The sequence below is a fragment of the Propithecus coquereli genome, unplaced genomic scaffold (genome assembly GCF_000956105.1).
Source record: "Propithecus coquereli isolate 6110/MARCELLA unplaced genomic scaffold, Pcoq_1.0 Scaffold85, whole genome shotgun sequence".
In the NCBI taxonomy this organism is placed as follows: domain Eukaryota; kingdom Metazoa; phylum Chordata; class Mammalia; order Primates; family Indriidae; genus Propithecus; species Propithecus coquereli.
The window spans coordinates 6,436,489-6,453,477 of record NW_012154729.1 but is presented as its reverse complement, the minus strand read 5'-3'; the positions used below and the strand labels follow the sequence as shown (position 1 = coordinate 6,453,477).

The following is a 16,989-nucleotide window of genomic DNA, read 5'->3' as shown; positions in this document are numbered from 1 at the left end:
ACAGACAGTAAACAAATGAATCAGTAAAAGTTTTAGTTAGATGGTGATGTGTGCTATTGATAAAAATAAAACTGGTAAAGGGAATGGGAAATGTAGGAGATGAGTGCAGACATGTTGCCATTTTAAAGAGCAGTAAGGGAAGGGAAGGAAGGCTGATCTCTACTAGGGTGACTTTTGAGCTGCCTATCATGTCAGTTGTGTGCAAGGCCCTGGTGGAGTTACTGTGTTAAAATGCAATGATCCAATTACTCCCTTTTAAAAAATTTGTGCCTTTTTTAAAATTTCAAAATATCAAGGAGGTACAAATGTTTTTGTTACATGGATACCTTTTATAATGCTTAAGTTGGGGCTCTTATTGTGCCCTTCACCAGAATAGTGTTCATCATATTAATACCTGATAGGTAGGTTTTTGCCCCTCCTCCATTCCTCCCCCTTCTTGATTTCCTATGACCTTTACATCTCTTTGTGTCCATGTGTGCCCTAGCTTCCAATTATAAGAGAGTACAGGTGGTGCTTGTTTTTCCATTCCTGAGCTACTTCACTTAAGACAATGGTCTCCAATTCCATCCAAGTTTCTGCAAAAGACATTATTTCATTGCTTTTTGTCACTAATACTCCACGATGTATAAATACACCACATTTTCTTAATCCACTCATAAACTGATGGACACTTAGGCTGATTCAAAGTCTTTGCCGTTGTGAATTGTGCTGCAATAAACATTCGAGTGTGAGTATCTTTTTGATAAAATGACTTTATTTCCTTTGGGTAGATACCTAGTAGTGGGATTGCTGAGTCTAATTGTAAGCCTACTTTTATTTCTCTGAGGAATCTCCATACTGTTTTCTATAGAGGTTGTACTAATTTGCAGTAACCCCAACAGTGCATAAGCCTTCCTTTCTCTCTGCATCCAAGCCAACATCTATTGTTTTTTGACTTTTTAATAATGGCCATTCTGACAGGGGTAAGGTGATATCTTTTTTTTTATTATTTATTTAAATTTGTTTTAATTTTATTTTTTAAAGCCCAGACAAGCAGTTGGAGTTAAGGTGATACCTTATTGTGGTTTTAATTTGTATTTCTCTGATAATTAGTGATGTTGAGCATTTCTTCATATGTTCGTTGGCTATTTGTCTTCTTTTCAAAAATCAATTACTCCTTTGCTAAAATAATCCCGGTTGAATTGTTTACCCACAGCAAACATGGCGGAAAAGGCTTCGATCTGACCCTTGGGTACCCAATAAAATGGCTACAGCACTTCCTGTGCTTGCCCTCAACAAAGATGGCGACAGTACTTCCTGTCTGGGGCTTTCGCCTTCAACAAAGATGGTGCTTATGGTACAGGTTCCCTAACAGTCTGGATTCCGGTTGCAGTTTTTCCCTCCCTCCCAAAGATACGTGGTTGCAGACGTAAGTAACAGGAATCCATCTTTTCTCGGAAGTCCCACTCTGTGGAGTCTGCAACCTGGGCCCTGTGTGGCTTCCCCGCCCCCCAACTTGCCGCATTCCGAGCCCGGCTGGGGATGGGGTGGCGGTGGTGGAGGCGGCGGCCCGCTCTCCCTTCGGTCCGCTCTGAAGATCATTCCCAGCACCCCCTCTCTAGCCACTCAAGTTGCCCCAGAAATCTCCCGTAGTTCTTCCTGTTTGTGATACACGCGGGTTTCAGTTGCCGAGGCAGGGGATTTTTAAAAAGTTCCAAATGGGCGCTCATAGCCAAGTGTGGACACCCTCCTCCTCACCTGCCACCTCCTGAACTTTACAGAGGGCTGCAAGGGGAGGATCGGGTGTCGCCCAGCCCTAGTCGTACTGCCTGTGGGTGTCTGAAGCTCCATCTGCCACCCTTATCCCTCCTCCCTGTCATTTAACCTTCATTGCCTACACACAACCACACAACAGCTCACTGATGCAGCGGTCGTGGAACTGAGATTTCAAATCGTGCTACTGACCTGTGCTGGGGTGTGAGGGTTTTTTGTTTTCTTTGTTTGTTTGTTTTGTTTTTTTGAGAAAAAAAATCCCATTAAATGTCCTATGCATGTGTGGCTACGGCGGTGTTGTGATGGAGATTCCGAATTCTTGGTGGGAAGGAACGGAGTCTGTGTCTGTATATTGTATAAGGTTTACTGTAGACTAGGTACAAACACTTAAGATTTTTCTTGAAGGTGATGATTTTCTCTTAGTGAAAAGGATCTTTAAACTCGGTACCTTCTGGTCTCTGCCCCCTATTGCTGTTGCTGATCAGGTTCTGCAAATGTCCGTGGTCAAAACCTCCCCGTTAGCAGTTTCTGCAGTGGTGGTAGTGCGGTAGCACTCATGAAGACAGTGTTGAAATAAAACCACTGTTTCTTCTCTAACATGTTATAATAAAATTAATGCTGTTCTGTAATCCTCAAATTAAAAAAATACTTGTTAAGCAGGATCTCTGACCTGCTCTTCCTCCAACCCCACATCTCTTTATTGAACAAGGAATTGAGGTAGGACTCCAGTGTGTGAAAAGCAAAAACAGAAAAGATTATTCATCTTGAGTGTTGTTCATTACGTTCAGAAACATTCGCGATGAACTTGGCTTGGCTTAACAACCGTATATTAAACACTGTGGCCTGGCACTCTGCTAAGGTTTGAAGATGTGCCTGACCTTAAGGAGCTTACATTGCAGTGACACTATCTTTAGGGTCACGTCAGCATTCCTGTAATCGGAGGTGCGATTGTGTCTCTTTCCAGGGAGAAATGGACTCCAGAGACAAACAAGTGCTTCGCTCACTTCGCCTGGAGCTGGGTGCAGAGGTTTTGGTAGAGGGACTGGTTCTTCAGTACCTTTACCAGGAAGGAATCTTGACGGAAAACCATGTTCAAGAAATCCAAGCTCAAGCCACAGGCCTCCGGAAAACAATGTTGCTGCTGGATATCCTACCGTCCAGGGGTCCCAAAGCATTCAACGCATTCCTAGATTCCCTCCAGGAATTTCCCTGGGTAAGGGAGAAGCTGGAGAAGGCAAGGGAAAAAGCCATAACTGAGCTGCCTGCAGGTAGGCCTCAAAAAGATCACTTCAAACCAGCTCTAAAATGTTGGAACTATGCCCTTTGGATTTGAAGTTGGTATTTAAGGCAGGGCAGGGGTCAGTGGTTGATGAAAGCGGGTAAGGAGTTTGGACTGAAGGGACGTGGTGTTGGAGGGACAGGATGAGGAGGTGGCATTAGGAAGTGGAAGGAAGGAAGGAAGAATGAACCATGACTGGGCGGTTGAGGAGGAGCTCAGAGAATACATTTAGCAATGCTTCCAGGGAAACTTGGCATGTCACTTGGGAGGCATGTTCTCATCAGAGGGCCAGGTCGTATCTCAGCCCTTGGCGTCACGAGCCATTTGGAAAGTGCAGATGGGAAAGCAGGCATTCAGCCTACTGACAACTGATTTGTGAGGTGCCAGAGCTACCAGCTGGAAAAGGTCAGATTCACGGAGGAGCAGACAGCCTCTAGGAAGGCATGCCCTGCACCTGTCCCTGAGCTGTCCTACGTGGCCAAAGGGGATTATTTTGAAGGCTGACTTAGTTTGTTTTTAAAGGTTATTGGTTTAAAGTGTCCCTTTTAGTTTGGCTTTGTTCAGACACCTGGAGTATTTAATTTTATAAGGGCAGTAGTTCGGGGGAGGGTCTCATTTTGATTTTAAGGAGAATTGAAAACAGTAGAAGAGAGAAACAGTTCTGGTGCTATTAGCTTGTAGCAGGAAGAAGATGTGATATGAAACACTTGTTCCCTCTTAACACCTCCCATGACTTCTACATTTTGCAAAGATGGAGGAACAGAGAACTGAACTGGCAAAAAAAAAAAAAAAAAAAATAATTGAGAGTTGACCTGCAAATGTTTAACTGAGTTAGGAAATCAATGTTCTCTGGGGTTTCTGACAGCAGTGATGGAACTACTCCAAGTCAGTGGGCCTAGAACTCTGTCATTGCTGTTTTTTAAATAATAGCATCACTGGTTCTGAAATAAAAAGTAAATTAAAAAATATATATATATATATACCAATAGTAAAGGACCACTTTTGTAATTTTTGCTCCAGGGACCTCATATTTTGATTGATTTTTCAGACCACACGTATTAAGTAATCATGATTAATTCTTCTGTTTTTATTAATGACATATGTCTGAATATCTGATCAGTATGAGATAGCCAGTTAACTTAGGAAGGCCTGGTAAACTCCCAGTAGAAAAAGGAAAAATATTTTCACTCTTAGCATGGCCAGATTACAGGTAAATGTATGTTTCAGGCTTTTTGAAATATTGAAAATAGCTGGCTTTGAGGATCATTAGAATTCTCAGCTTGGATTGTCCTTACAAAATTAAATACTACACATGTCTGAACAAAGCATATCAAAGATATTTCTACCACTTTATGGAAAGCAGAATAGATAACAGAGAATTGGGGAAATGATAAAGAATTATTGGTGTTTTCCTGGCATTTGACTTAGAGGTTCCTCCTGGTAATACATAGTTGGAAACAACAAAACAGGCAAACTGAAAGCCTTTTGCTATCCAAATATTTAATTTTCTGATCGTTTTGGGTGACATCAGTAGTACCGTTGTACATCACTCAGAGGCGTAACCCGATTTTCATTTCTTCAGATTCATTCAGAGAGCAAGAAAGAATTACAGTGTTTTCATCAAATGATGAAAGTTACAGAGAAGCCGAGGGAAAAATAGTTGTTTTTTTTTTTAATTTCAGAATTTTACAGGGGTCCATACGTTTTGGTTACATAATTTGCTTTTGTACAATTTGAGTCGAAGTTATAAGTATGCCCTTCAGTCAGTTAGTGTGCATTGTACCCAAAAAATAGTTTTTTATAGAAGCAAAGCAGAATGAAGCAGTATATGGTGGGAAAAAAATTGAGCATGTCTATGTAGAAGTTTAGAAAAATAAGTTTTTTTCAAGATTTGTTAATTCTGTAGAAGGTTGGCTCTGGAACAAATTATAGTACTCTTAATTGTTTCCTTTTTTTATGGAGCAACACTGCCACTGAAGAAAACATTCTGAAGTGGGGATTTGATTTACTTATGACTCTATATACCTTCCACAATGATAATTACATAAACTCATTTTAAAAATACTTGTTTTTATGAAATATTGACTATTTTAAATAATATTACAAAATATAAGGTATGGAGAATAATGGTACAGCGAACACCCATTTCCCCATCACTTAGTTTAAGAAAAATAATATTATAATTGCCTTTGGGAATATCTGGGCGTTCCCCCCCCCCTATGGCATTCCCAGCCCCACTCATGGATAAACTCTGAATTTGGGGTTTATTCACTTCTTCACTACATAGTTTTCTGTCTCATAAGAATCACTCTTAAACTCCAAATGTTTTTGAAAATCCAGTGTACCGTAAGTTCTAGTGGTTTATATACATAAATGTTTTTGATGTGTGCAGAAGGGAAAGGATGGAAGAAATTAAGTATTTTCAAGTTGATAGTTAATAGCCTTCTCTTGTTACAGACCTTAAAATATTTTTAAAGGCTTAAAGTAATTAATTTGATGACAATATTTTAACTCTAAAATTAAATTGGGATTTAATGAATTGGAAATCTAGGTGTTTTTGTTTTTAATCCTGAGAACAGTATCAGAGTTGAAATGCCTTTCAATGCCTTCCAATTTAATGTCCCTGTATAAAAGCAAATAAATCCAGAGCCTATTTCCTAGGACCCTGACGTTGTAATTTTAGTAAGCTTTAAAATAGTCCACTTAAATTTTTGTAAAGGCATCTTTGAGTTTTGAGGAACTGTACTGTAAGAAAATATGGTGCTTATATATGTACGTGTATACATTAACCTCTGCTTACCTTTTACTTATTTTGGTCATACTTATTAATTAATTTGTGTGGATTTGGTAGTCTTCTCTTGGGAGGCCTTGAGAACAAATGGGAAGGAATGGCCTTCTCTTTAGCAAGAGAATGATCCTTCTCCAAGAATGAACTGATTTTATTTTATTAAAGTTTTCTTGTTTTGGTCTTCTCAGAGATTCTTGGTTTCCCTTCTATTTGTTTAATATTTTGTTTCACTTGTATATTTTGAGCTGCCTCAGAGACTTTATTTTGGTGATTGATCCTAGTTAGTTGCTTTTTATTTATGTGCTGGATGTAATTTTTTAGAGAAGAATCGAGTTGTATCTTGTTCTTCTCTACTCTTCTAAACTCCACCCCTGTCAAATCCCAAAATACAAAAACACCCTAAACCTTTTGATTCTCTCAGAATCTGCCTAGGTGACTGGTCTCCCAATTTGTGTTGAAAAAAAAAAAAAGTATAAGATATTAATGGATAATTGGTTTTTTGTTCTTCTCACCCTGTAAGAACTCTTACCTTTGAAAAGAGTGATTCTGGCGATAAAATGACTTAATCCACTTTGGCACCGTGGAAGGAACACTTCACAGTATGTCTCTTTCTGGCCAAGGTCACATACTAGACATTAGATCAGCTGGAAATCTTCTCTGGGCTTCTGTCAGGTCATTAGGAGATGAGGACAGTGCTGTATCTGGGTGAAGGCAGCCCGCCTGCCTGCCTGGTTTCCCGGTATTTGGGGGCACAGTCTGCACCCATGAGTTAGGTCCAGTGTGTGAGCTAATCTGAATCTGGAAAGAGGTGGGACTTAGCCTGAGGCATAGTGGGAATGAGTCCTGGGCCATAGGACTCCCTGTTCCACCTTGTTGGCCCTGGCTGTGCTACTGGGTCTGTGCCATGATTCTCATTTAGCAATCTGCCTGGTAACGTGGCCTTGTACCCCAGTCTTCCTTTGGGCTTAGGAGTTTTTTTGTTTGTTTCTCTTTCCTCCCTTGGTTTGATTCCTGCTTTATATGTTCTTAGCCATTGGCAAGAGTGAAACTCAGACAGCTCTGGGAACACAGGTCAGTGTCCTGCGTTAGTATTGGATGCCTCAGCTCTCGAGCCTGTTGGAGTGGCTGTCCCAAGGCTGACGCTTTCTTCAACTTTGCCTAGCTTGGACTGGTCCTCCCTGTGGACCCTGTGCCCTGCACTCCCTGGCTGCCCTTACTGGAGCAGTACACAGGGCTGACTGGTCTGTGTGCCCTCTAGCCGTGGGTTCCAGGGCTCAGGCTGTCCCTGGTGGAGCAGGCCTTGAGTGACAGTGCCAAGCTACATCAGCCACTCTCCTGAGATATACTCTGACTCTGAGATGTGTATTTGGATGCATCTGAAGTTACTGAGCTCTGATGGCAGAAATTTTAGATACTGGAATAGGTTTATTAGAGAGAGTTCTAGCTTGGTATTCTTTCCATAGGCTCCTCTAATCATGCCATGTCATTGGCCCTACTCTGCATAGGATAAGTTCAGTGTTGATCTCAGTTTATCTAGGCACTTCCACTGTGGCTGAGTTGTGTTTGCCTTGTGGCATCCTGTGTACTAACATGAGAACACTGGGTCAGCATCCATAGCAAGACCCCTCCCTCTGGTAAGGGGAGCATCTACAGAGAGACCAGATTTCTGTGTGTCCTCAGCATGATTATCTTACTTCCTGAGGACCAACTAAAGGCCAGGCACTGGGTGTATAAAGACATATGGGGGACCTCCAGATATCAGCTGAGGACATTCTTTTGTTCATCTGACAAATATTTACTGAGTATTGACCATGTGCTGAACATTAGGTGCTGGGGATATAAGAGTGAACAAAACTAAGACCCTGCTCTCATGGGGCTCATTATATTCTAGTGGGGGGCAGGGTCAAGAGTGGGGACAGGTAATGAGCAAATGAATAAATAACATATCTGGTGGTGATGAGTGCTAAGAAGAAAAACAGTATGTGTGGTGGGGAGGGTGCTCAGGGAAAGCTTCTCTGACGAGAGGACACTGAGCAGAGGCCTGAATTCAGTGACAGAGTGGATATGGGGGAAAGCGTTTCAGATACAGGGGACCACAAGTACACAGGAATTCAAGTGGGAGCCACAGGTGACACTGTAGTTAGATAAGACACCTGCCTCACAGGGATGAATCACCGTCCAGAGCAGCATAGGCTCAGCTGATGCTGTTTGTTGTTGAGCCTCCCAAAATGTGGAGCTGTGATCTTGGGTGGCTCTTACGGTAGTTTTAGATGATATGTGGACATGTGATTAAATAATATTGAATCACATGGTGAAAAAGTTATTTCCTTTTTTATTTCCATCTCAGTCCTGATAAGAATGATAGGAGGTCCTCAGGCTTAAAGCCTTCTTTGGGCAGCAGTATTTAGCTAGAATTTATTTGTATTGGTTTTTTTTTTGGTATCAGTTTAATGCATTCCTCCATTTATGTCAAGGGAAACTTTCTGTAATATTTATGAAGTTACTTTAAAAAATACATTACTTTTAGAGAGTAAAATAGTGGTTTTTAGAGGCTAGAAATGGTAGGAGGAGGGGAGGATGGGGAGCAGTTGGTTAATGGATATAAAATTACAGCTGGATAGGAGGAATATCTAGTTCTAGTGTTCCTTCGGTCTCTAGGATGAATATGGTTAACAATAATTTATTGTGTATTTTCCAAAAGCTAGAAGAGAGGACTTTGAATGTTCCCAACACAAAGAAATGATAAATATTTGTGGTGATGGGTATGCGAATTACCCTGATTTGATCATTACACATTGTATACATGTATCGATATATCACTCTGTATGACATAAATATGCACAATTATTAGGTGTCAAAAATAAAAGGAGAAAAGTTATATAGGAATATTGAATAGGAAATAAGATTAAAGTATTCCAAATTATTTAGGAAAAAAACCATTATTTTTATTTAAGCAAAAGTGAGCCAGAATAAAGAAAAATACTAAGAAAATAATGACAGTGTGAGGATGCAGCAAAAGTGTGAAGATACTTTTCCTCATATATTTTTTTCATTTAAAAAGAGAAATAGGAATTTAGGGGAGGAACTGTTGCCTGGCTGGCATAGTTAAGGAAGAAAGCTTCCAGTTGTAGTTCAGATAGATTTTTTTTTTCTTTGAGAGACAGTGTCCCACTCTGTTGCTCAGACTGGAGTACAATGGCACAATCACAGCTCACTGCCAACTTGAACTCCTGGCCCAAGGGATCCTCTGGCATAGCTGGGACTACAGGTGTGAGCCACCATGCCCAGCTAATTTTTAAATTCTTTTTTTGTAGAGACTGGATCTTGCTATGTTGCCCAGGCTGGTCTCGAGTGCCTGGCTTCAAGCCATCCCCACACCTTGGCCTCCCAAAGTGCTGGGATTATAGGCATGAGCCACTGTGCCCAGCCTCAGCTCACAGTTTTGCTCATTCAGTTTATGCACAGTAACAGAAATTGGTTAAATTTATTAGAATTACTAAATTTATAAGTTTTCCAAATTTAAAACACATTTCTCTGCTAGTGAAAAAAAATCAGCAAGATGGAGCCCTCTCCTGGTATTATAGAATTTATCTAATTTTTGTCTGAGAAAACAGAGGGCTCGGGAGATTAAGTCAACTTGCCTGTGATCACATAGCTGGTTAATGTAATTTATTGCTGCGACTAGAATCCAGGCTTCCCGACTTGATTTAGGATGTTTTCTGCTGCTCAGTCTTGGCTCCCTACTGGGTTTGAAATGGAATCGGATTACACTGTAGTGTTAATAATTGAAAGAGGCTTTTTTTCTTTATTACACTAATGCATTTTTTTTCATTTTAAGAGGAACGTTTTCAAGGGATTTTAAAGGTATACTGGGATGAGATTTTACCAAAATATTTTATTTTTATTAATGTTAGTTTTAATCATTTAAAAGGAAATTATGATAGTTCAGTACTGCATTTTGTTAGATTTCTTTTCTTCCTGCTTCTGCAAGGCTGATGTAAAGGAAAAGTGGAATACTTTTATTGAGTATTTATGGGACTGAGGAAATAATGCATTTGTCGGCAGCTAATTGCAGCTCTTTCTAGGAATAGCAAACCATGTGACAGGTCTTGCCCCAGCAGGGATACCTCCATTTCACTTTTAAAAATGGATTTGATGTTCTTTTCGCTTAGAATTCCAACTGTGACCTTTTTTCTTCCTCCTGTGGATGTATGGACCATTTGGCTACATCAATCACCGTATTGACCATCAGGGTTGATTTAGCTCAGTGTTTCTTAGCCCTGGCTGTGCATTGGAATCACCTGGCTCTCAAAAACTGATGCCCAGGCTCTACCCCAGGTCAACCCATTACAAAATCTCTGGAGGTGGGGTCTGAGCAATGGTATTAAAGACACACGTGCACATGCATGAAGGCCTCACTAGGTTATTTTAAAGTGCAGCCAGGGTTGAGAACTTCGAGATCTGACCAGCTGGTTAGGTGTGTGCCTCCTTTCTCACTTATTCCTCCCCAAGTATGGGCCTCCCAAACCTGTGCCTTTGCTGGACAAGTTTTTCCTATATTTACGTCAGAGCAGGTGGAAGGGTGGTAGGCATGGAGATGTAGAAGGATATTTGTTCGCAGATGTTTTCATTCCTTGAATTTCTTGAACATTGTTGCTCAAGAATGTTCCAGAATCTCAGACTTCATACAGGTGTGATTCCACTATCAACATGAAAATCCATTAGAGCTCTATGGGGATATATAGGCTAGATACCCATAAGAACGAAATTGGAAGGTTTTAAATTGCTGGTGAATTTGAATTTGGGGAATTATTTTCATTGCCTGCTCACACTGTTTGGTACAGTAATCACAAACCACCCACAATGCTTTGTGCTCTGTAGATCAAGCTGTGTCCAAATGGAGACCAAACCTGTCAGTGAAGATATGAGTTGGATGCTGCTCTCAGATACAAAGGGAGCTGAAGATGGCTTGAGGACAGAAGGGAGGAGGAGAGAGACAAATAGTCAGTTGGCAATAGTGGGACTGGGCTAGTGTGTCTTTTCGTGGGGTGATCAGACAGGCTGTCTGCCCATGGTTTTTGTTTGTAATTAAAAATGCATTTCAATCTTTTTTGTGTCTCACAAAGAACTTAGGATAATATCAGTAAGATAATAATCATAATAATTATTGGGAGCTTACTGTTTGTCAGGTACTGTTCTAAGTCCTTTGCATTTATTAATGCATTTAATCCTGACAATACCTTGATGAGGCAGGTGTTATTATTACCCTTATTGCACAGATGAGAAAAATGTAGGCACAGTGATGTTGAATAATTTGCTCAAGGTCACACAACCTAGTAGAGTCAAATTTGTAATCCAGATACTTTGACTGCAAAGCCTGATAATTCATATCCTATAAAAACACTTTCTCAAAATTCACTTTTCTTCCCCCACCCCCCATTATGATAACCTGTAGCTGCTCCAGAGCCCATCATTACCAGCTCTCATTCTTCTTCCAGAATGCCCTCTCCTCCAGTCTCTCCCAGGTACCAGCCTGAGGAGTTTTTCTGCCTTTCTCTTTCCTGCCTGTTGTCCTAAGGATAATTCTTGTTGTTAACTCTCTCTTCTCCATCTCTCATTTGGTGTGTGTGTGTCGGGTGGGGGTTAGGGTCTAATGTAAGACCATATGGGGGTCAAGGAACAGAGTTCCTGGGTTTCTCCCAATCTCACTTGCTACCTTGACAGTGAAAGAAAACTAAATCTTTTTGGCTATAATCAGGAGATAGTCAGTGTGTTGGTCCCCTGATGCTGGTATCAGGTCCTGCTTTTGGAGCTCTAAAATCATGCTATCTAAAGCTGTCAGTTGCAATAACCAGCTTTTCTGGTGGCGTAACTTCAGAGTTTAACCAAATGCTTAGCAAGGTAGCATTCTCGTTTTATGGGTATAGTTCAAACTTGTAGCTTGCTTTTGTAGCTAGCTACAGGAATGTTTGCTTTACTTAATTTTAATAGGTGGCTGTGTTTATACTTGTTCCTCAGTTTGGGCAGTAAGGAATATGAAAAAATATGTATATATGTAATTCTTTGGAGGGCATTTCCCCCAGATTAAAAAAATAAAAGTGTGTTGTGCTTTTCCAAACAGTAAATTTGAATTACAGAGGAAATGTAACTTCTAGAAGAAGATTTGGGCAGGTTTCAGTCCAAGGCTTTATTTTGTTAATGTTATAAAAGAAACCTTAACTCCTTATAAGAAGTGCCAAGTTGACAATTCCTGGAAATGTTCATGTTCTATTTATGCTATTACACTCAACACCATAGCAGAGATAGTGGCAACACTGTTACCAAAATAACACTGCTGAGATGTAGTAAGTGGCAAATGAGAGGCTTGTGGTTTTATAACCTAAATACAAGGCTCTTAAAACATCTATGTTCTACCATTTACTGATAACCTATATGGGTGCTGAGTGATAATATTGAAATTTTTATGGAGAATTATAGTTCAGGTAAAGCATATCTTGTCCTATTGCTAGAACTATAGAAAGTTACAGCTGGAAGGGATCTTAGAGACCCCTACTTTACAGATGAGTAAATGAAGAGATATAAGCAAGTCTAACAGCATGTATACGGGCTCTTTGGTTTAAGCAGGACTTCATGCTAACGTAAACAATAATAGAAATTTCTCTGAAGTATACTGGATAGTTCACAACTTTGAAGGAATAGGCTAAAATTCCAGGGCCCAATAAGGGCAGCAATTGAGTCAACACTGGGGGCTCTCAGGCCATTGGTTGACCATCTCCAATCAAGTTCTTCCACTGTGCCTTCCCTCAAGATTCAAAGACTACTGGCTGGCTAAGCTTGAGTCACAAGCCCTTCCCTTAGGACACCAGAATCACCTGGAGTGGAGAAAAGCCGTTCCAAAAGGAAGAAGGGAAAGCTGATTGAAGCAAGAGATGTCCACTTTATCATCCCTTTTCTTTTTGGATTGAATAGGTCTCACATCCATGGGTCTGGAAAGAAATGATAGTCCTTTAAGGAAGGAGAATGTTCTACATCTTCTTAAGATAATAAGGCCCAGCTTGAGGGCAAAAGGTGGTAGAAAAAGCACAGGAGAGCAGTTTTTGGAGCAGGATGGGTCTCCATAAATCTTTTCAAATCAGAATATATTGGGGAAATAAATAGATTGAGAATGTCAATGTAGAGAGGAGGTTAGAAAGAGAATTTGGATTGGGTACTAGTCTAAGAGCTTTAGATACATAAACTCACTTTATCCTCATAATAGTCCTTCGAAGTAGGTACTACTGTTATCATTTGTATTTTACAGATGAGGAGATTAAAGTATTAGATAAATTGCCCAAGGTCATACAACTTGTCATAGTGGAGCTGAGATTTGAACACTGACAGTCTGGCTCACAGTCCATGCTTCTAATCACTAGGCTGTTGTATCCGTGTCTCTAATACCAGTTCTTAGTTCTAATTGGAGTCACGTGGCTTAGATGACCTGACTTGGCCTAGCTACAGCTTCTTTATTTTCTGACTCTTTCTTGCCTCAGGTCTCACATATAGCTAACATTTTCATTGTGTGCATGACAGTCTCTTTTTTAACAGTTTACCAAATAGGAGATTTTTAAAAAAGTACCAAAGAAGATAAAAGATGTTTTCTAAGAAATGTGATTAGACAAAATATAATAAAAATTTTGAATGAGATTGACATGGAAATTTTTGTTTAGTCCTTAAACTTATCTTTTCCCTATCAATCTCTTTGATCTCTTTTTTATTATCAGTCATGTGATGGTACTATGGGCAAATATGCCTTTTTAGGCCTTTCATATTTGTTTGAACCTTTTTACTCCGTCAGGTACCAGTCAAGACAAATTCAGTAGACAGAAACCACACAGTAATTTGAACAGGGAAAAATTAATATAAAGAACTTTTAACTACTAAAAAGTTAACCATGGTTAATTACTAAAGGGGTAAAAGAGGTCTATAAGTAATGCAGGAATAGCAAATGGAAGAAGCTACTTTTTCTGGGGTTGAAGGATAGAACAGGATATAGTCACTAAGAACTTGGAAGACACGCCTCCACACCTCCAAGGCTGAGATTCAGATCTCATTGGAGATGAATTGACTGCCACATGAGCTGGTCTATAAGAGCAGCCTACCTGATAGTGAACTTCAGGAAAATATAGAGAAATAATTTAATGAAATCAGGAAAACAATAAATGACCAAAATAGGAAATTTAACAGAGATTGAAATTATATCAATCCCCCACCAAAAAACTCACAAATTATGAAGCTGAAATACAGTGAATGAAATGAAAACTACAATAGAGAATGTTAACTGCTGAATTGATCTGGCAGAGGAAAGAATCTACGAAATCGAAGACAAGTTATTTAAAATATACAGTTGGAGGAGAAAAAAGAATGAAAAGGATTGGAGAAAGCTTGCAAGATGTATAGGGCAACATCAAAAGAGCAAATATTTGAGTAATAGGAGATGAAGAGAAAGAAGAGAGAGACAAAGTGATAGAAAGCTGTTTTAAATAAATATTAGCAGAAAACTTTCAAAATCTGGAGAAAGATATAAATATCTAGGTACAGGAAAGTCAAAGGTTTCCAATCAGATTTAATCCAGACAAACTACACGAAGACATATTATAATTAAACTGTCAAAAATCAAAGACAAAGAGAGGATCCTGAAAGCAGTAAGAGAAAAGAAGCAAATAACATATAAGAGAGTTCCAACAAGGCTAGCAGTGGATTTCTTAGCAGAAACCTCAGAGGCTAGGAGAGAGTGGGATGATATATTCAAAATACTGATGGAAAAAACTGCCAACAAAGAATACTATACCTGGCAAGGCTATCCCTTCAGAAATAAAGGAGAGTGAGATAAAGATTTTTCCAGACAAACAAAAGCTGAAGGAATTCATCACCACCACACCTGTCTTATAAGAAATACCAAAGTGAGTTCTTCAAGTGGGAAGAAAAGGTGCTAATTGATAACATGAGAGTATATGAAAGTATAAAACTTACTGGTAAAAGTAAGCCCACAGTCAAATTCAGAATACTCTAACATTGTAATGAGTGTGTGTAAATCACTTATATATTTAGTATGAAGGTTAAAACTATTAAAAAATAGATACAGCAATCTGTAAAGGGATACATAAAATAAAAATGTATACATTGTGATATCAAAAACATACAATGTGGGGAGGGGGAGTAAAAGTGTAGAGTTTTTGTATGTGATCAAAATTGAGTTGTTATTAGCTTAAAATAGCCTGTTATAACTATAAAATATTTTGTGGAAACCTCATGGTAACCACACAACAAAACTTAGGTACACAAAGGATGAAAGGTAAGGAATCAAAGCATATCACTAGAGAAATATCACCTAATCGCAAAGGAAGACAGCAAAAGAGGAAGGAACAAGGATCTCCAAAGCAATCAGAAAATAATTAACAAAATGGCAGTATCAAGTCTTTCTCAATAATTACCTTGAATGTAAATGGATTAGATTCTCCATTCAAAAGACAGAGTAGCTGAATGGATAACAAAACAAAACCCAACTATATGCTGCCCAGAAGAGACTCATTTCACCTTTAATAACACACATAGACCAAACGATTTTCTATGAAAATGGAAGCCAAAAGAAAGCAGGGGCAGCTGTGCTCTGTCAGATAAAATAGACTTTAAGTCAAAATCCGTAAAAATAGTCAAAGAAGCCCATTATATGATGATAAAGAGGATATAAGAGTTGTAAATATATGCACTCTTTAGGTACACACTGGAGCACCTAAATATATTTATATATATTTAGGAGCACTTAAATATATAGATCAAACATTAATAGATCTAAAGGGAGAGAAAGATTACAATACAATAATAGTAAGGAACTTTAATACCCTACTTTCAGCAATGGATAGATCACCTAGACAGAAAATTAATAAAGAAACAATGGACTTAAACTACACTTTAGACCAAATGGACCTAAGAGATATATACAGAACATTCCATCTAACAGCATCAGAATACACGTTCTTCTCAAGTGCACATGAAACTTTCTCTAGGATAGATATATTATGCCGCTGAACAAGTCTGAACAAATTAAGAAGACTTGAATCATATCAAGTACCCATTCCAACCACAGTGGTATAAAACTAGAAATCAATAATAGGGGGAATTTAAGAAAATTCACAAATACATGGAAATTAAACAATGCGTTCCTGAACAACCAATGGGTCAGAGAAGGAATTAAAAGGGGAATTAAAAATATCTTGAGACAGACAAAAATGGACATACAGTGTACCAAAACTTATAGGATGCAGAAAAAGCAGTTCTAAGAGGGAAGTTTATAATAATAAATGCCTACATCAAAAAAGATCTCAAATAACCTAATATTATACCTCAAGGAACTAGAAAAAGAAGAATAAACTGAGTTCAATGTTAGTAGAAGGCAGAAAATAATAATGATCAGAGCAGAAATAAATGAAACAGTGATTAGAAAAACAATAGGAAAAAAATCAATGAAACTAAAAGTTGGTTTTGGAAAAGAGACAGGAATTGACAAACCTTTGGCTAGATTAAGAAGAGTAAAAACTCAAAATCAGAAATTCAAGGGGAAACATTACAATTGATACCACAGAAATACAAGGGATTGTAAGAGACTACTATGAACAAATAAATGCCAACAAATTGAATAACCTAGAAGAAATGAACAAATTCCTAGGCACATGCTACCTACCAAGATTGAATCATGAAGAAATAGAAAATCTGAACAGAGAAATAATGAGTTAAGGAGATTGAATATGTAATAAGAAGTCTGCTACTGAAGAAAAGCCCAGAACATGATGGCTTCACTGCTAAATTCTACCAAACATTTAAAAAAGAACAAATATCAATACTTCTCAAACTATTCTACAAAATTGAAGAAGAGGGAATACTTCTAATCTTATAAGGCCAGCATTTACCTTGATACCAAAGCCAGACAGGGACACAACTAGAAAAGAAAATTCCAGGCCAGTATTCCTGATGAACATAGATGCAAAATTTGTCATCAAAATACTAGCAAACTGAATTCAACAGCACATTAAAAAGATCATTCATCATGATCATAGGGAAACATGGATGATTCAGCATCCACAAATCAATAAATGTGACACAGAACATTAACAGAATGATGGATGGAAACTGTATG

The 16,989-nt window shown here is 38.8% G+C and overlaps 1 protein-coding gene across 1 annotated transcript in view; it reads left to right on the top strand.

The window, feature by feature from the left end:
• Positions 1-1,297: 1,297 nt before the first annotated feature.
• Positions 1,298-16,989, top strand: part of CRADD (CASP2 and RIPK1 domain containing adaptor with death domain) — a 153,027-nt gene continuing 137,335 nt past the window's right edge. The window contains exons 1-2 of the mRNA XM_012664057.1: positions 1,298-1,408; positions 2,717-3,020. Coding sequence (XP_012519511.1) covers positions 2,723-3,020 — 298 coding nt within the window. The 5' untranslated portion in view covers positions 1,298-1,408; positions 2,717-2,722. The remainder of the gene's footprint in view (positions 1,409-2,716; positions 3,021-16,989) is intronic.